Genomic DNA, 21,013 nt, shown 5'->3' on the forward strand with positions numbered 1-21,013 from the left:
CCAGTGCCGTTACAAGAGCTAAAGAGATTTTAACTTAATCATAATTCATCCATTTACAGAGCTTAAAACAGACTCTTAATGTCCACTAGCAGCATACTTGAATTGCAAATGGCAGAAATGTATAGATCAGTTAGCATCTTAAAAGAAAAAAAACATACGATAATGTTTGAATATGAACCTTCATTGATTTCTTTCTTTTTCAGATACTAACTAACCTGGATTCTGAGTTTTAATCTTTTGGTTTTTGGCTGATACCATACAAAAGAAATTACAACAGTAAATTCATTCTAATTTAGTGAAGGGTATATTATAAATACTTGCAAGAGTCAGAAGTTAATAGTTAACACTATCTTAGGAAATCAGCAAAGGGAATATGCAAAGTATATCCAATGACAAATGTATTATTATAGTAGAAAGGAGCTTTAATCACTAGCACTGCAAAATGCATTTATAAATATCTAAAGAGGTCAACTGTAAAGGAATAAAAGCAACCACTGAGGTGGATCTACTGGTTGTGCACAAAAATCAAAATTCTGCCAAAAAGCATAAATTTGTGCTTCTGCATCACACCCATCCAGATCATGAACTCTCATAATACAGACATGAAACCACTTATTCTTACAACAAATGTCCACCTATTCATGCTTTCAATAAATCACAGTACCCTAATCTTTATCTTTTAATGAAAAGAACCATTTCTGAATTATAATAAAAGCTGCCCACAGTGACAGTTACTGTATCATACACACGTCTTTAAATTCTGTAATCAGCAACCACCAGGTGCCATATCACATTCAACACACCACAGTCAGTCAATACAGACATCCCCAAACACACCAAGACTGTTTTTGTCAAATGTTTTATTGACTGTAAACATCTGGAGTACTGTAAAACATGCATTATCTGTAGATTCGGAATAGAGCAAGTGGTATTGTCTTTTCTGTCAAATATGTCAGATTTGGCATCTAGTGATGGAGATTAATGAAGTATCATGAGAGTAATATGGTTCTTGAAATGTTCCAATTTAGAGTAGAGCTCTAATCTTAAATTAAAGCTGTCGACATTTAGCGAACCTACATTTTCATTGGAATAACATTATCTCAACCCAGAACAAACATGAGGGATATAATTAAAGGAAGAACAGGCTGTCCCTAGACAGATCTGAACCATGATTTACAGCAAAATGTATCCAAAAAAGAATTAACAGAAGATTCAATAATAGTTCAGTTGCTTGAGAACATAGTTAAATCCACAAATGTAATATTAATAAGCAGAATCCTGTCAAAGTCCCAATTTATGCAAATTGTTGCCAGTTAACAAACTGTCCGTATATAGTCCCTGATACAGTTAAGTTCTTTTATTTGCATGTCTGAATGTCTGCAACTTCTTGGCCATTATGTTCTATTGCTTATGACAGGAGTCAGCTGTACATTAAATTCACTTCTTTTTTGCTTGCTGGGGAGTATTGAATTTGAAAAAGATAATGTCTCCATCTTCAACAATGTAATTTCTGCCTTGTTGTCTGTACTTTCCAGCACTCTGAAAACAAATACAAAATGGATATGGTTAAACAATCACAATATAGATTAGGTACAAATATATATTGTGTTCATAAACAATTCAGTTTCAGCTTTATCCCCCCAAAAAATCAAGCAGCAATTTTATTCATTTCCTATTCTACAATTAGTTTCCAAGATCTGAAATGAACAAACAGAAGGCATAAGAGATTTTATAAAAGGCATTATTTTTCCTTTGTTCCGTTGAGATTATCAGTTTTACAATCAAATAACCGACTCAAAAAATGCAGCAATTTGTCTGTTAGTAAGATACAGGAACAAAATGAAAACATTATGAAAGACACTTCTGAAATAAGGGAAAAAGGTTTGCATTTTTGTAGTACCTTTCACACCACTGGATATCTCAAAGTGGTTTACAGTGAAGTAAGTAACTTTGGACCGCAGTTATTCTAAGATAGAAAATGTAGGTCACAGCCAGTTTCTACACAGCCATCAACCTCAATGACAAGATATTCTGCTTCTGTAATGATGATTGAAGTATAATTAGCCAAAACACGAGGAATAATTCCCTGCTCTTCTTCAAAGTAGTGGCACAGAGTCCTTTTCATCCACCTGAGCTGGCACACAGGGCCACGGTTTATTGACTCATCTGAAAGGTAACACTTCCAATAGTGCAGCACTCTTTCAGTACTACATGAGTCTGTCATCCTTTAGCTTTGTGCTCAAGCACTGGAGGAATGGGACTGAATCCAGACCCTTGTGACTTAGGCAAGAATATCAATGACTGAATTATAGCTTACACATTCTCCTCCAAGTTACATCACACTTGGAATATCACATCTGTCTTTAAAATAAGACAGAGTTAGGGTCGAGGATATTTTCTTAAAATATGTTGAGGAATGTGGCCTGGTTCATAACACCTTGTCTGACCTGCATGCGACTCAAGACCCACAGGAATGCAGTTGACTCTTAACTGCCCAATGGGCAATTAGGGATGAGCAATACGTGTTAACCTAGCCAGTGACACTTTCATCTCATGCATGAATATTCTCTGTATGAGGGTTACTATATTGGAAAAAAAACCCTTAACTTGGTTGTAGACATCAGACATCTACAATTTCTGCTGCAGGCGATCTTAAATCATTAGTCTAAGAAGGGGTTTAAGCTAACTTTTCCAATATTTTTCACCTATTTTCCCCAAAACATGTCTGGCAACAACCAAATGGCAAGACAAAGACAGAAAAATCATTGCTTAGAATCAGAGATGCCAATTTGAGGTTTTCCACTTCACAGTATACTTAGTGCTCATCTTACCCATTCCTTTTCGGAAAGATTGGTCCAACAGTGTTTAATGTTCAAAAGAAAAATTCTAATTTTCAGTCCTCACTTACTAGCTGAAAATAATTCAATGGATTCAAGTGCACAAGCCACAAGAAATACATGAGTTTCAAGTTGCTTTAATAACAAAATTGTTTGCGCACTTGTGATTCTGATAAGCACAACTCCCTTCAATGTGACATTCAAATTACAGGCATACAAATGACAAAAAATTATGCATAACAAATAGATATAGTTCAAAGTAATTTCAAGTAAAAATCTACAAAAGCATATTAAAATGTAGAAATATGACATTCAATGTATCGAATAGTAAGTACACATTAAAGGAAAATATATTTTAAGTAGCAGATCAATATGTATTAAAATTGTTTTGCAAAGTGCAACTGGCATTACTTGGATACTATTTCTTAATACGGATACTGTGTGGTCTTTTGTCTAGCTGTCCTAATATTCAAGGCGGCATTTATTCTATTCCTTTTACATGTAGAAAAGTATTTTTTTTTAAAAAACTAATGACTATTTGTGAATCTTAAATATGTATTAAGCTAAATGGTGTGTAACCAGTTCATTTGCACTTGAAAGCAGCCATCTGGAAAGGCCAGCATTTCACAATCAGATATGAGTGCTAATAATGCAACGTCCCTGTTGACTACAAAGCCCTACCAAAGCCATTCAATGTGAAGTTCATAGACCAAACATTAAGTATTATTAGTCAAACCAGTAGCACAAAATGCTTTCCTCTATTGATTTTTCCAGATAGCCTTACATTTTATCTTCTCCATAAATGTAAGTCTCTTTAAATGGCTCTTATGATATCTTTTGAAAGTACATTTCTCCTGTATAAATTATTTTCTATAATGCATGTCAATATAAATATATTTTAAAACACCTTAAATTCAATAGAAAATTTCAAAGTGATTAACAGACAGGAAATAAAAAGATGAAATTCATGAAAGATTATGGGTTGTGACAGAAGCTAGATTGTAGAAGTAGGTTTTGAGGATGCTTTTGAAGAGATGGAGCAAGCAAGGTCATGGATCTAGGCTGAATATTGCCATGGCATAACCAGACTGCAGCTAATTATTGAATGAAGAAACCAAAGGAAGGTAGAATCATGGCAGCAAATGTCATTGCAGAAATAAAGGACTGAATAGTAAAAAAATAGATAATTGTTGCTACAGTCAACAAATAATTCATTCAAGATTTGTTAAGTCATTAGTGCAGTTAAAGGTATAATACATTACATGAAAGCTATTAAGTAAAGCTAAATTATTTTAAAAATAGTATGTATTACATAATTTTGATTAAATTTATTCCAAAATGCAAAAGCACAAGTTCCTTTCTTCAGCTTTATTCATCTAATACTGCTTTGCTTTATAGGCCTTTAGTAGAATAATCTGTTTCATCAAATTTTCTTCAATAAACTTGGAAAAACTTGATAGAGTCACATGTTCTTCACATCCAAATAAATGACTGACAATACAATATTATCTGTTTGACAAGATGACTGCTGAAATTGCACAACAGAATCAAATGACACAGAGTAAGAGATAGTTTTGAAAAGTCAAGAAAACAGTATTATTGGGATCAGGTAATTCAATTCCTTAAAATGAAACGAAAAATCAGATTAAATTTAAACTGGCAATTGTGTTACAAAGTAAATAACTAAGTTCGCTACAATGCTATTATCCAAAATTTACATGTTTGAATGAAGCAGGTATTAAACCCTGGGCATTCCTTGAACCGTGATTTATGATTATTGCTAGCAACACATTGGAATTGTAAGGGATTGACGAAATTACTGCTACACTAGCTTTTCTCTTGACATTCAAGTATTGCAGACCTGGTAGAAATGAGCATTGCACAGAAAGGTGCAGGAAGCTCAAGTGAAACAAAAGGACAGGCAACTGAGAGAAAAGTTCAAATTAAAGACTGTAAAATACAAATAAAAATCTAGAAACTCTTAGGTGTATGTTAGGGAAGCTTGCTAAAGCATTCAGAAAGCTCGAGCTGTTAATTAAGCCATGCAGTAGAAAATTATAAACTTAACACTGATTAATATAAAATCTGCAAACTGTTTTCTGATTCCTTTGAACATTTCGATTTAAAGTAAAAGTGTGATTTAATTCAACATTTTCCGAAGAAAAGTTTAGCAAATCCTTTATGTACACCCCTACCCCAAGAAGCAATTCATACATTTGTTGTCAGCAGCTCTTTAGCTTTACTCAAGCCGTACTGGAAGCTTATCACTGTCAAGCAACTATCAACTACAAAAGCTTTTATCAGTTTAAATGCCTGTTATATATATTTCAAACAGTCTGGATATCACCACAAAATAATTTTCAAAATCAATTTACCAAGTAGCAAAAAGCATTTCATAAGGGCATATAGAAAAGTTAACCCCACATTTTTATGTAATTACATTATAAATCAAAATTATGCATTCATGAATTCAAAAGTCAATTGTTAAATAAAGCCAGCACAGGATTACAGAAATTGAATCTGCTAATAAATTATACCTTTTAAAATGCATGCACAGATACCAGATATTGTATACCAATATAGGTGAATTCACAGAATCATCATAGAATCACAGAATCGTTAGTGTGGAAGCAGGCCTTTGGCCCAGTGAGTCCACACTGACCCTCCATAGAGCATCCCACCCTGACACACCCCCTACCCTATCCTTGTAATCAACGCCCCATTTACCATGGCTAATCCAACTAGCCTGCAAATTCCGAGACACTATGGGAAATTTAACATGGCCAACCCACTTTAACTGTACACCTTTGGATTCTGGGAGGAAACCAGAGCAACCAGAGGATGCCTACACAGACACAGGGAGAATGAGCACAGACTATCCACACAAATAGTCACCAGAGGGTGGAATCAAACTTGGGTTCCTGATGCTGTGAGACAGCAGTGCTAACCACTGAGCCACCATGCTACCCAAGCTAGACTTACTTTCCTAAAGGACACTCATGACTCAGATGGGATTTCCCACCAATCAACAGTGATTTCATGTCATCATTGGAAATCTGTACTGAAGAGTCTACCGAATTCAAATTCACCATCTGTGATGGAGGTATTTGAACAGAGGTCCCCAGAATATTACCCATGTCTCTGAATTAACAGTCCAGCAATAATACCACAAGGACATCATCTCCCTCATTATTTCACCAAAGGATAGAACTTGTCTTTTACATACCATTACCCGGTAAAATCTGCTGAGGAACTATTAGGCCAAAATTTGACAAGTCGCCAGGTGGCATGCATCCTAGCTTTATACAAATGACTGCAGAGATGGTAGATGCAATGATTGCAATTTGAAAAATATCACTGATTTTGGAAGGGTCACAGCAGTTTGAAAAATAACTAATTCTTCAAGAAAGAAGGAAGATATAAATCAGGAAACTATAGGCCAGCAAACCTAACATCTGTTATTGGGAAATTGCTAGAATCCATTGTTAAGGAGTTACGGCAGAAAAATCAATGTGTTCAGGAAAATTTTGTTAAACAAAAATTGTGTTTAGCTGATTTGTATTGTTCTGAGGAAATAATAATCAAGGGAAAACTGCAGTTGTGATGTACTTGGATTATCAAAATGCACATGACAAGCTGCCTATCAAAGGTTACTACACAAAATCAGAGTTAATGATTTATGTAGTAACACTATTAGCAGAAATAAAAGGATATCGACACCAGATACTGGAGAGTTGGGAAAGAGAAGTCTATTTCAGATGTCAATCTCTAACTAGTAAAGTTCCAAAGGGTGCAATACTGGGGCCTTAACTGCTTACAATTATATCAATGACTTGAACATGGAGACCAAATGTATTATAGCTAAATTTGTAGAGCATGCCATGGTAAGTGGTCAAGAGGAACCAGCAAATCTTTCAAATAATTTGGCACTGATATATATCATGTTTAGATTTGTTGCCAGAGGAGGAATGAGGTTTCTCAAAGATTTGCGCAAAAGATGAAGCTAATCTGCGGAAAACACACAAGTTTTCTGAATCGATGTTGCTATCAAGCCCAGTGATAGGAAGGATATTATTAACCTGGAGAGGGTTTAGAAGTGATTCGCCAGGACGTTGTTGGGTATGTAAGATTTGAGTTGTAAAGAAAGGATGGATAGGCTACGACGTTTTTCACTGGAGCATAGGAGGTTGAGACGCAAACAAGTGGTATAGATAGAGTTAATGGATGAGGGATTTCAATGCTAGGGGGCACATGTTTAAGGTGAGAGGAGAGAGATTTAAAGATGACATGAGGGACAATTTTTTTTTTTACAAAGAAGGTGATTCATATATGGAATGAACTTCCTGAGGAAGTGGTGGATGAGAGTACAATTAGAGTGTTTAAAAGACATTTTAGGTAAGGTAGAGTAGAAAAGGTTCGGAGGGATTATGGGCCAGGACCAGGCAGGTGAGATTAGTTTAGTTTCAGATTATGGTTGGCATAGATTGATTCAACTGAAAGGTCTGTTTCTATGCTGTATGACGAAGTCAAAAAGGCGTTCTGCCTACCACACAATTTAGTACAGTAATATGGTATGAGAGATTAAATATAAACCTGGTGTCAGGTATGCAGGCTACAGATCGTAACAGACATACTGTCAAACAATGCATCCTTTTAACTTTCCAATGTGGGCAATATTTTGTTTATAATCAACTAGCTCATGCTTGGAAAACTCAGAACACAATGTCCAATGTTAGATATGAATTATTTAGTAAATATAAAATTACATTGTCTGAAGAATTACAGAAAAACAATTGAAGATTACTGTATCATTTAATCTTCCAATGTGATTCATTTAAATGCAAAGTACTAGAAGTTACATTTATTCATACACAGAGGCCTATTTGTTATAGGCGCAGAATGATAGAATACAATCATGGAATCCCTACAACACAGAAACATGCGATTTGGCCCATCGGGCCTGTATCAATCCTGTGAAGAATATCCCACCCAATTGCAACCCTCAAACCTAACCCTGTGATGCCACATTTCCCATGGCTAATTCACCTAACCCCCAAATCTTTGGGCTGTGGGAGGAAACTGGAGTCCCTGGTGGAAACCCATGCAGACACAGGGAGAATGTGCAAACTCCATACAGTCACCCAGGACTAGAATCAAATCTTGGTCCCTGGTTCTGGGAGGCAGCAGTGTTAACCACTGAGCCATCATGCCTGAAGAATATGTTTATATATTTCTCCCTTTCTTTCAGAAAAAGGTTCCAGAGATAACCAATTACTGCAGCATGGTCAGGACATTGCCAAGGGAATAGTTGCCTTCTCTAAATCTAATTCAGTTCCTGCTACATTGCCATGCTGGAAATAGTTTAATCAATAAGCATCCCCTTCTCAAGTGTATAAACTGTTCTTCCCTTACCAACATTAAAAAAAAGTTTTAATCCTTACGAGTGGATAGCGAAAGAGCTCAACTTTGTTTCTTTTCAGCAGTAGTTAGGTTATGTACTACCAAACAATTATTTAGACATAAATACATTGTTAAGTGTGTAAACATTTGGCAGATACAGCATAATATGAACTTGTCCAATTTGGTAGGACAAATAGAAAAGTAGTATACCACTTAAATGGAAAGAGGCTGCAAACTTGTGGGTACAGTAGGATCTGGATGCTCTGGTACATGAATCACAATGTTAGTTCGCAGGTACAGGTGATTAGAATGACAAATGCAATGTTTACTACATGAGGGAGTGGAATATAAGTGTTGGGGGATTTTACTGCTGTTGTACAGGACCATGGAGAGACCACATCTAGAGAACTGCATCCAATTTTGGTCTCTTTTGAAAAATAATACAATTGTGGAGGGAGGGGTGAGAGTAAACGATAGAGCCCAAAGAGACAGAAAAACATTTGGACAGAAAAGGAGTAAATAAAGACCAGCCTAGCAGAATGAATAGCTACTGGTAAGGAGTATTAGTAGCTGACAATGGGTTGTGTGTGTAGCAGCCCAGGTGGTGACAAGGTATGGTGCATGGGGTGGAGAAAGAGCATGATGAATGGTACTCAAGCCCTAAAATTATTGAATTTGATGTTAAGTCCAGAAGGCTACATGATTCCAAAGCGGAAAATGAGGTGCTGTTCTTCCAGCTCCTGCTGAACTTCCCTGCAGTGCTGCAACAAGCCTGAGACAGAGATGTTGGTCAGGAAACATGGTGGTGTGTTGAAGTAGCAAGCAACTGGAAGCTCAGGGGTTTTATTGTGGACTGAATGGAGATGTGTTCAACTAAACAGTCACTCAGTCTGTGCTTTGCTTTCTCAGTGTCTCCACACTCTACCTTCTGCACAAAAACCATCCTTTTCCTCACTACCATCATTTCTAAAGAAAGTTCACTGGACCTGAAACGTTAACTCTGATTTCTCTCTGCAAATGCTGTCAGACCTGCTGAGATTTTCAAGTAATTGCTGTTTCGGTTTCTGATTTCCAGCACCCATCGTTCTTTTAGTTTTTGACCAAGGATATAACTGTGTTTGAAGCCACTCAGAGAAAGTTCATTCAACTTATTCTTGAAATGAAAGACTAGTTTTATGAGGAAAGAGTGATTTTAGAGTGGATAATTGGAATGAGAGGTAATCCTGTGGGGACCTGACATAATGAATTCTGAGAGGATGTTTCCCTTTGCAGGAAAGTATAGAACAAAATGACAATTTAAGAACAATTGATCTTGCTTTTAAGACAGTGAGAAGATTGTGTTTCTTTCAGAGGGTTATTAAGACTGCGGAAGTCTCTTCCCCAGAAAACAGTTGAGGTAAACCTCACAGTACAGAGGAACCTTGATTATCCGAATCTCATTCATTCGGATTTTGGATTACCTGACGAAGATCTCAAAGTTCTAAGAGAAACATTACATCAAGGAGGTGATTACAACACTGATCGCGTCTTTTGTTTACAATGATTAAAAACGAACTTTGCTTACTGAAATGCTGCCGAGAACTGTCCTGGACATCGATGGGAGCCCGGGCACCATCTCCAAATAAGTGACTGCCAGCCCTCTCTCCCCCCACACTTTCCCTGGAGTTCTACACAGTATTCTACACCCCTTCCACCAGATAATCTCTCCAACATTGTCCTGTACAGGGCAGGTTGGAACTTGTCAAAAAGGTGTGCGTCTGTGAGTGTGTGTGTGCTATTTTGAGACTCACCTCCTCAAGAGGGGAGAGAGAAGCAGGCTTCATCAATGCTGCAGATCCCTCACACCCAAGTGTGTGTCTGCTCAGAAACAAACCCTGAGACAGAGAGAGGGAGCAAGGCAGGCAGAGACAGAAAAAAGGAAACTTCAGAAAACTCCGAGCCCCAGAGGAGAGGCATTGAATCAATTAACCGATTAATCAATTATCCGAACAAAATACAGCCCATCCATCTCTTTCGGATAATCGAGGTTTCTCTGTATTCTCTTGTTCCTAAGTTCTCTATTCCTTTCTTACACTCAGGACATTCTAAAGGATATTCCAGAAGGTGAAGTAGTTATGAAGTCTCATCACTATCGCAATGTAGAAAAACATGGAGACATCTTACTCAGAGCAATATCATGCAAACAGGATATAGGGTGCGAAAGTTATCAAACTGCAAACAATCCAAGCCTCTTTTACTTCTAAATAACTCTCAATAGATCAAGACAGTCAAGAAGCAGGTCCTATGTCTGGTTTCTCAGTCAGTGGTGACACATAATTGCTACTTTCTAGGCTGGCCACATACAACTTTTAAAAGTAATAAACCAGAAAAGATACTACCTAAAGAACACTACTTTTAGAGAGAAGAACTTTTAGTATAGCAGCATTTCTCAAATTACAAACATATTAACCCCAAGGAATGTAACAACTGGGGAAAGAATTCAGGAAATTGTAAATTTTAGCACCCATGTCTGTGCCATATTAGACCTTCATTTTCAACTCTCAATGGTCAAAGACAGTTGAAAAATTCCCAACTTTTTAACGGGTTGATCATATTTTGAGCTGCACCCACTCAAGAGTTGATGCTGAGCATACCTCAGAATCTTAGGTTGCAATCTGTTAAAAGGTATTGGGTTTTCTATTGTCCTTGATCATGAAAGCATGTTATGGTACAGACATGGATGCTAAAGTTTTTAAGATACTGCCCTCTATGGTTTGACTGAACCAGTAAGAAGCTGTACTTTTCATCCTCGAGGTCTTGACTGCCTACCTGAGAGTGTGGTCCATTTACAGAAGATATCTGCATAGCATCTGCAGAATATGGCTGTAGTTCCACAAAATGATTAATGCTCCAACATGTTCTTCCAATGTCAGATATAACTGAACTCTTTTGTCACCTTCTCTGCACCACACTTTGCTGCACTTTCCCCTCCTTCCTCAACTCTGAACACTTTAAATTCCCATTGTCCACCTACTTCTATTCCAATTAGCAGTGAGAACCAAATGTAATTTCTTCATCACTTGCCCTTAACACCATGGCCTCTTATCTTCCACAGCCTTCTTTGCAGTACTTTTTTGTCAAAAACTGATCGAAATCAAAATAGATCACACCCATTGGCTCTCCTTTGTCTAACTTGCTCAATACCTCCTCAAGGAATTCGAACATTTGTCAAGTATGACTTTCCCTTGACAAATCCATGTTGACTCAGCCCTATTTCACAATGCACTTCCAAGTATTCCATCCTTAATAATGAACTTTAAAATCTTACCAATAACAGAGGTCAGTCTGAGTGGCCTGTAGTTTCTGGTCTTCTGCTCTCCTCCCTTCTTAAATAGGGGTGTTACATTAGCCATTTTCCAATCCTCTGAAATACTCCCTGATTTCAGTGATTTGTGAAAGATCACCACCAAAGCCTCGACAGTCTCATCAACTATCTCCTTCCAAACTCTGAGATGTAGTTAGAGCCATAGTGATGTACAGCACGGAAACAGACCCTTCGGTCCAACCCGTCCATGCTGACCTGATATCCCAACCCATTCTAGTCCCACCTGCCAGCACTTGGCCCATATCCCTCCGAACCCTTCCTATTCGTATACCCATCCAAATGACTCTTAGATGTTGCAATTGTACCAGCCTCCATCACATCCTCTGGCAGCCCATTCCATACACGCAGCACCCTCTGCGTGAAAACGTTGCCCCTTAGGTCTCTTTTATATCTTTCCCCTCTCACCCTAAGCCTATGCCCTCTAGTTGTGGACTCCCCCACACCAGGGAAACAACTTTGTCTATTTATCCTTTCTATGCCCCTCATGATTTTATAAACCTTTATTAAGGTCACACCTCACCCTCCGATTCTCCAGGGAAAACACTCTTAGCCTATTCCAACTCTCCCTATAGCTCAAATCCTCCAACCCTGGCAACATCCTTGTAAACCTTTTCTGAACCCTTTCAAGTTTCAGAACATCTTTCCGATAGGAAGGCGAGCAGAATTGCACGCAATACTCCAAAAGTGGCCTAACCAATGTCCTGTACAGCTGCAACATGCCCACCCAACTCCTGTATTTAACAGGCAAAAGTGAGGACTGCAGATGCAGGAAACCAGAGTTTAGATCAGTGTGGTGCTGGAAAAGCACAGCAGGTCAGGCAGCATCCAAGGAGCAGGACAAATCGATGTTTTGGGCAAAAGCCCTTCATCAGGAATTGAGACAGGGAGCCTCCAGGGTGGAGAGATAAAGGGAGTTGGGCGGGTTGGGGGATGGCTCCACAGTCTTCCCTACCCTCGGCTCTCCTTCCATTTCACTCTAGCCAGCTCTTCTGTCATGCCTTTGTAGTTACTTTTACTCAATTGTAATATCATTACATCTGATTCCAGCTTCTCCTTCTCAAACTGCAGAGTGAATTCTATCATATTACAGTCACTAACCCCTTGGGGCTCCTTCACCCAAGCTCCCTAATCAAGTCTGCCTCACTACGTGTCACCAAATCTAGAACTGCCTAATCCCATGTGGGCTCTACAACAATGCTCCAAAAAAAAATTACGTAGACATTCCATAAATTCCATTTGGTGAGCCCTGCTCCCAACCTGATTTACCCAATCCACCTAACATTTTGAAGTCGTCATGCTTATTGTAATAGCGCCTTTCTTATATACCTTTTCTATCTCCTGCTTTATTTTCTTCCTCACATCCAGGTTATTGCTAGGAAGCCTGTACGTAAGGTACATCAGGACCTTATTTCCTTTGCTGTTCCTCAAATCTACCCACACAGATTCTATGCGTCCTGAGTCCCATGGATTCAAACCCTTTTCTCCCATAATAAATGTCAGGTAGTTATATAATGTAGCATTGGAAGTATCATCGATTCTTACATATAATGTGCAAAATAAATTATATTAAGTACGCATTTCAAATTATTATTTTTATTGTATAAATTGAATTTCAATGATTAATGAAATTTGTAATAAAGTAATAAATTTTTAAAAATAAAATTTGATTATTTTATACATTGAAATATCTTTTGTCAATTAATAGAAATGAACCATGCAGGTAACATTAGTAGCTTTAAGGGGGAAAATAATCAATGTCTTTGTACTGAAACTGCCATCTAGTGTTTAGAAATCAGGTAACTACTTGGCATCCATTGTCTTAAAGTATATTGCAATTTAATGGGGTCTTAATTCTTTAAAAGCTAGAGTCATAGAGATGTACAGCATGGAAACAGACCCTTTGGTCCAACCTGTCCATGCCAACCAGTTATCCAAACCTAATCTAGTCCCACCTGCCAGCACCCAGCCCATATCCCTCCAAACTCTTCCTAATTGTACTAGCCTCCATCACTTCCTCTGGCAGCTCATTCCATACACGTACCACCCTCTACGTGAAAAAGTTGCCATTTAGGTCTCTTTTATATCTTTCCCCTCTCAGCCTAAAACTATGCCCTCTAGTTCTGGACTCCACCACCCCAGTGAAATGACTTTGTCTATGTATCCTATCCATGCCCCTCATAATTTTGTAAACCTCTATAAGGTCACCCCTCAGCCTCTGACACTCCAGGGAAAACATCCCCAGCCTGTTCAGCCTCTCCCTATAGCTCAAATCCTACAACCCTGGCAACATCCTTGCAAATCTTTTCTGAATCTTTTCAAGTTTCACAATGTCTTTCCGATAGGAAGGAGACCAGAATTGCAAGCAACATTCCAACTGTGGTCTAACCAATGTCCTATACAGCCGCAATGTGACTGCCCAACCCCTGTACTCAATCCTCTGACTGATAAAGGAAAGTGTACCAACAGCCTTCTTTGCTATCCTATCTACCTGTGACTCCACTTTCAAGGAGCTATGAACCTACAGTCCAAGGTCTCTTTGTTCAGCAACACTCCCTAGGACCTTACCATGAAGAGTAAACGTCCTGCTAAGATTTGCTTTCCCAAAATGCAGCACCTCGCACTTATCTAAATTAAATTCCATCTGCCACTGCTCAGTCCATTGGCCCATCTAATCTCCATTAAAAAAATTCATTTCTAGTTTGAGAGAGATGCTTATCGCTTTCCTTCACACTACCCCAATGACTAAAATAATTGTTGGAAGCCATTCTTTGGTTTAATTAATGCATGACCAAATTTTGAGACAAAGATGTTTTGGTTTCTAAGCATTTATAGTGCAATGACCTACTCTGTAAGAAATATAACCATATTGATTCAGTACCTGAGCATGAATGTGTATTATTTCTGTTGATGTAATAAAGCAAAAGTGTTACTTTATAGACCATGTAAATGGCAAGATACCAGGTTAGGTAATAAACAATCATTTAAACAAATTTCAAAAATTATCAATTCACCAAAGTAAAGGAAAATGAGAACATGTAAAATAGGAGGAGTAGGTCATTTAATCCCTCATACCTACTCTGCCATTCAATAAGACAATGGCTGATCTGACTGTGTCCTTCACTCCACTCTCCTGCCTGCCCTCCATATCCCTTGGCTTCCTTGTAAATCAAAATCTCTTTAACTAAACCTTAAATATATTCAAATACTCTGTCTTCATGGAATTCTCTACCCCAGAGGCAAGATTAACAATTCTCATTAGAAATTCTTCTTCATCTCCATCTCAAAATGGGAGACACCTTATTTTAAAACCGTGCCTCCTCAGTCTTCAATTTCACCATGAAGGGAAACATTCTCGCTGCATCTACGCTCTCAAGGCTCAAAATCTTACATACTTGTCATTGAAAAAAAATACTGACATTGAAAATATCACATTGTAAAATACTTATTTATATACAATGTTGACTTGTTTTTGAACTGGACATTGGAGTTTTCACAGTCGAGAAAAAAAGGACACTATTATTTTAATTCAACAAAAAATATCAAACTACTGTAAAATACAGGCTATTCTTAAAGCCTTTGCTGTGATTTTGCAGTACAATACCTGTGTTTTTTAGCCATCATTCATTCTTGGACTCTGTTACCCTGTCATGTCTTTTATAAGAGAACGAGAATAATTCTTTCCCCAGTGTGAATCCATAACACACTTGTATCAACAGCCATTCTAAAAGTGAATGTGACTGCCATGGTCACTTATCACTGCAGACTTCTCTTAATTCAAAGAAATGTCTAAAAAAGCTGCAATGGTACTCTCACCTTGACAGCAGTTTCACTGCCTTCTGCTTTAAAATCTTCAAATTTCATTACATCGGCCATAATGAAGCCCTTCTCGAAATCTGTGTGGATCTTGCCAGCAGCCTGAGGTGCCTTCGTGCCTTTCTGTCAGTAGAAGACCAAAGGAAAATTAATTGTTTTTAAGAAGATGGATTACAGGAGAGATGCACATTCCTTTGATACAGTATCAGGCTTCAGAGAAACTTCGCTTCATATCACTTGACATGTCACATATACAATCAACCTTATCCTGATATTGGATACCCATTTAGGAAACCAGAGATAAAGTAACCCCTGTTATCAATGCAAAGCAGCAATTTTTGATACAGATTTTGAAGGTGGTATTGATTTTAGATGAAGCAATCTTGTCACTGTGAGCCCAACGACATCTCTTCTCATTTAGGATGTCTGAGACAACATTTTGGTTACATGATCTGAGAATATAATTGAATTTATTGACCCAAAAGGGCACAACCAGCATTTTTCAAAACGTTAGACAAGCTTTGCTCATGACATTTTCACAGTATGTACATTGGTACTCAAGCTTTCAATTCAAAAATCAATTAAATGTTTTCAGATGTTAAAATTCTTTTCACGAGTTTCACGTTTGTCGGAATGACTGAAACAAAAGGAATATATACCATATAACTTATACTAATGACTATACTAATCTTAAAATGAAATATTTACAATAAAACACTTTCAATGTTCAAATATATTGTCTATCTGAAAGGATGTTTTCCATAGTAATTTTTCTAGTATTCTTGCCTTATTCAACAAGGTGTAATTCAGGAAATTAGTGAAAATAAGCTTTAAAATTGTGCGATTAAAGCTAAGCTTGAATTTAAATTTTGAGTACTCAAAATAAAGAGAAATATGCCAACATTCAGTGCTCATGTTAACAATAACCTATTGTAAACAAAGTAATTTTTCTTGACAGAGCACTCATAAATGTAACCATAATAAATGAGATTTTACTTTATGTAGGATAAGAATATAATATTACATGATTACCCATATGCTGAATTACAAAAGATCTACAATACCAAACATGGCCATGCCAGGCAATGCGACACATGGTGATCATGATGTGCACGTGTTGGACTGGGATGGGCAAAGTCAGAAATCACACAACCCCTGGTTATAGTGCAACAGGTTTAGTTGAAATCACAAGCTTTCAAAGAGAGCCTCTTTGTTAGGTGAAGTGATAGGAAAGCACACAGAAGACAGAATTTATGGGCAGAGAGTTCAAAGGCAGAGAGATCATACAAATGGTGGGAGCGCAGTGTTGAATATTAAGTCTCCGCAGGTGACCAAGAGCATTAGACAGTGTAAATAAAGTGTCAACAGCTGAATAACAACCAAAGGGATGACCTATAATCCGATTAAATGAGGAACAGAGATAATTACAAGAAATTAAAAATAAGGTGGTGCGGGAGACAAACCAAATGAGTGGAATAACATGGAACACAAACAGAAGCTGCTGGAAAAGCCCAGCAGGTCTGGCAGCATCTGTGAAGAAAAGCCAGAGGAAGGGTCGCTGGACCTGAAATGTTAATTTCAAAGATGTTTATCAGAACACATAAAAGTGTTAGGCATTAGAAAATTTAGTTTGCATAATTGAAAATATTTTTGTATCAATATGGCTACTCATTGATGATTAGATTAGATTCCCTACAGTATGGAAACAGGCCCTTCGGTCCAACAAGATAAAACCAACCCTCCGAAAAATAACCCACCCAAACCCATTATTTACTGACGCTATATTTACCCCGACCAAGGGCAATTTAGCATGGCGAATCCACCTAACCTGCACATCTTTGGACAGTTGGAGGAAACCGGAGCACCCTGAGGCAACCCACTTAATTGACTAAATATCCTGAAACATTCAAATGTGCCCATAGTTAATAGAGCCAGATAGATTATTCAACACTTCCTTCCTGACCACAAGATGATTTTATTATACATACAAGTTTTACATCATAAGCTCTCCATATTGATACTATGGGCTGAATTGTAAGAGGCACAATGGGCTTTCCACTTCCCCACTGGATTAAAGGTCAGAGCAGAGCTGATTCAGGACAAGAGGAGGATTGATAAGTGCAGAGCAGTGGACGTGATCTGTATGGACTTCAGTAAAACGTTCAGCAAGGTTCCTCATGGTAGACTGGATAGAAACGTTAGATCTCATGGAATCCAGGGAGAACCATCCATTTGAATATAGAACTGGCTTGAAGGTAGAAGAGGATGATGGTAGAGGCTAGCCTTTCAGACTGGAGGCCTGTCACCAGCAGTTTACCACAAGGATCAGTGTTAGGTCCAATGCTTTTTATCATTTATATAAATGATTTGGATGTGAACATAGGAGGTACAATTGCAAATGACACTAAAATTGGAAGTGTAGTGAACAACAGGATCTTGATCAGATGGGCCAATGGGGCGAGGAGTGGCAGATGAACTTAGACAAATGCAAGGTGTTGCATTTTGGAAAAGCAAATTAAAGCAGGACTTATACACTTAATGGTAGGGTCCTGGGGAGTGTTGCTGAACAAAGAGACCTTGAGTGCAGGTTCATAGTTTCTTGAAGGTGGAGTTGCAGGTAGATAGGATAGTGAACAAGGTGTTTAATATGCTTTTGTTTATTGGTCAGAGCGAGTACAGGAATTAGGAAGTCATGCTTCAGCTATACAGGACATTGTTTAGGCCACTTTTGGAGTAGTCTGTGCAGCTCTGGTCTCCCTCTAATGGAAGAATATTGTGAAACTTGAAAGGGTTCAGAAAAGATTAACAAGGATGTTGCCAGGATTGGAGGATTTGAGCTATAGGGAGGCGCTGAACAGGCTGGGGCTGTTTTCCCTGGAGTGTCAGTGACTGATTTATAAAATCATGAGGGGCATGGATAGGGTAAATAGACAAGGTCTTTTCCCTGGGTTGGAGGAGTCCTACGGGGTAACTTTCTCATGCAGAGGATGGTACGTATATGGAATGAGCTGCCAGAGGAAGTGTGGTGGCTGGTCCAATTACTTAAAAGGCACCTGGATGGGTATGTGAATAGGAAGGGTTTAGAGGGGTATGGGCCAAGTGGTGGTAAATGGGACTAGACCAGGTGAGGATATTTGGTTGGCACAAATGCGTTGGACCAAAAAATCTGTTTCTGTGCTGTACATCTCAATGAGCCATTTGGATACAGAACTGGCTCAAAGATAGAAGACAGAGGGTAGTGGTGGAGGGTTGTTTTTCAGACTGGAGGCCTGTGACCAGTGGAGCTACAAGGATTGGTGCAGGGTCTTCTACTTTTTGTCATTTACATAAATGATTTGGATGCGAGCATAAGAGGTACAGTTAATACGTTTGCAGATGACACCAAAATTGGAGGTGTAGTGGCAAAGAAGGTTACCTCAGATTACAACAGGATCTTGACCAGGTGGGCGAACGGGCTGAGAAGTGGCAGATGGAGTTTAACTCAGATAAGTGCGAGGCGCTGCATTTTGCGAAAGTAAATCTTAGCAGGACTTAAACACTTAATGGTAAGGTCCTAGGGAGTGTTGCTCAAAGAGACCTTGGAGTATAGGTTCATAGCTCATTGAAAGTGCAGTCACAGGCAGATAGGATAGCAAAGGCAGCGTTTGATATGCCTGCTTTTAATGGTCAGAGGATTGAGTACAGGAGTTGGGAGGTATGTTGCAGCTATACAGTACTTTGATTAGACCACAGTTGGAATATTGCGTGCAATTCTGGTCTCCTTCCTACTGGAAAGATGTTGTGAAACTTGAAAGGGTTCAGAAAAGATTTACAAGGATGTTGCCAGGGTTAGAGGATTGAAGCTATAGGGAGAGGCAGAACAGGCTGGGGCTGTTTTCCCTGGAACGTCGGAGGCTGAGGGGTGAACTTATAGAGGTTTACAAAATTATGAGGGGCATGGATAGGATAAATAGGCAAAGTCTTTTCCCTGGGGTGGGACAGTCCAGAACTAGAGGGCACAGGTTTAAGGTGAAAGGGGAAAGATATAAAAGAGACCTAAGGGGCAACGTTTTCACAGAAGGTGGTACATGTATGGAATGAGCTGCCAGAGGAAGTGGTGGAGGCTGGTACAATTGCAACATTTAAGAGGCATTTGGATGGGTATATGAATAGGAAGGGTTTGGAGGGATATGGGCCAGGGGCTGGCAGGTGGGACTAGATTGGGTTGGAATATGTGATCGGCATGGACGGGTTGGACTGAAGGGTCTGTTTCCATGCTGTACATCTCTATGACTATGACTCTATAACAGCTCTCTAATCATTTAATTAGAAGCAATAGGCTGGATTTCTGACCACTGGCATGAAGTTACCCTTCGAGGTTTTCTGCCAGCAAAATGTTGACAGCTTAAGATGCACTAATAGCAATCACAGAGTCGGTAAAGTGTGGAGCTGGAAAAAGCACTGCAGGTCAAGCAGCGTCAGAGGAGCAGGGGAGTCAACATTTCAGATCGGAACCTTTCATCAGGACCCTCCGATCTGAAACATTGAGTCCCCTGCTCCTCTGATGCTGCTTGGCCTGCTGTGCTTTTTTCAGCTCCATAATTTATCAACTGACTTCCCAGTATCTTCAGTCCTCACATCTTCAAGCAGAGGTCAATGCTGGTACTGCTCTAAAATAATGAGGATGCAAAATTGCAAAGAATCAGAGCTTTGGAAGTATTTGCGTTGGTAATTTTTGGGTAAGCGGGAGGCATGCAGGCTTGAGAGGATAAGACACCCTGAGGCTCTTTACACTTTCTGGAAGCAAGTGCCTCCAAAAGCCCCAGCAACCTGGACGGACCCCATCATCATGACTAATTGGTACAATGAAATCTTAAAGACTGGCTCCTTAATCAAGTCAAGATGAGGCCTTTAAACTGCCCCTTGTGCCCCCAATAGGTCCAATGGCAGGTGGCCACTCAGTGCACTCACCCACCATTGTCAGAGTTACGTTGAGGACAAGCAAAGACAAGTTTTCATCCCCTGAATTTAATTTGTCTCCACAACACTAAATGCACCAACCGGAATGTTTTATATTCAGTCATTAAAAGACAAATCTGCCAGGTTATTAGTTTAATATGATATGGGAGCTTTTTATCTATTATTATTTGGTTGAACAGAAAATTACTATTTGCAATTGGATTTTAGTCACCAAACACAAAGTTACAGTTCCAAACAGCACCTACATTGTATCAGACCTTCAAGATTTCAGAAAAACTAATATACAGTACTTTTACCACCTTACAGCTTTATGCTTTAACATTATGATCCTACTCAGAATTGTCTCAAACAAAAAAGTAAACTTTGTTCACTGCATGCTACCATGCATCTCCAAGGTAACTCATTTCTCACCATCTAACTTGACTTTTCAATCAGCATATGTACAATAAATGGACAACAGGGTCAATATTACATTGCACTTCAAATATCCTGGGGAGAGTGAAAGATTATTGTAGTTGTGGTGGTAAATAAATTCATTTCTTCATGCAAAAATTATATTTTATTACCACAAAATGTGTGGTTACTCAAAATATAATTTAAATACAAGTTTTTACATTAAACTAGAGATAAATACTAACTT

At 38.5% G+C, this 21,013-nt stretch overlaps 1 protein-coding gene across 1 annotated transcript in view; it reads right to left on the reverse strand.

Annotated features, from left to right (window-relative positions):
• Nucleotides 1–454: 454 nt before the first annotated feature.
• Nucleotides 455–21,013, reverse strand: part of ola1 (Obg-like ATPase 1) — a 225,852-nt gene continuing 205,293 nt past the window's right edge. The window contains exons 10-11 of the mRNA XM_060827923.1: nt 15,415–15,537; nt 455–1,539 (exon numbers count right to left, since the gene is read on the reverse strand). Of these exons, the coding sequence (XP_060683906.1) occupies nt 1,438–1,539; nt 15,415–15,537 (225 nt within the window). The 3' untranslated portion in view covers nt 455–1,437. The remainder of the gene's footprint in view (nt 1,540–15,414; nt 15,538–21,013) is intronic.

The sequence above is a fragment of the Hemiscyllium ocellatum genome, chromosome 7 (assembly GCF_020745735.1).
Source record: "Hemiscyllium ocellatum isolate sHemOce1 chromosome 7, sHemOce1.pat.X.cur, whole genome shotgun sequence".
NCBI lineage: Eukaryota > Metazoa > Chordata > Chondrichthyes > Orectolobiformes > Hemiscylliidae > Hemiscyllium > Hemiscyllium ocellatum.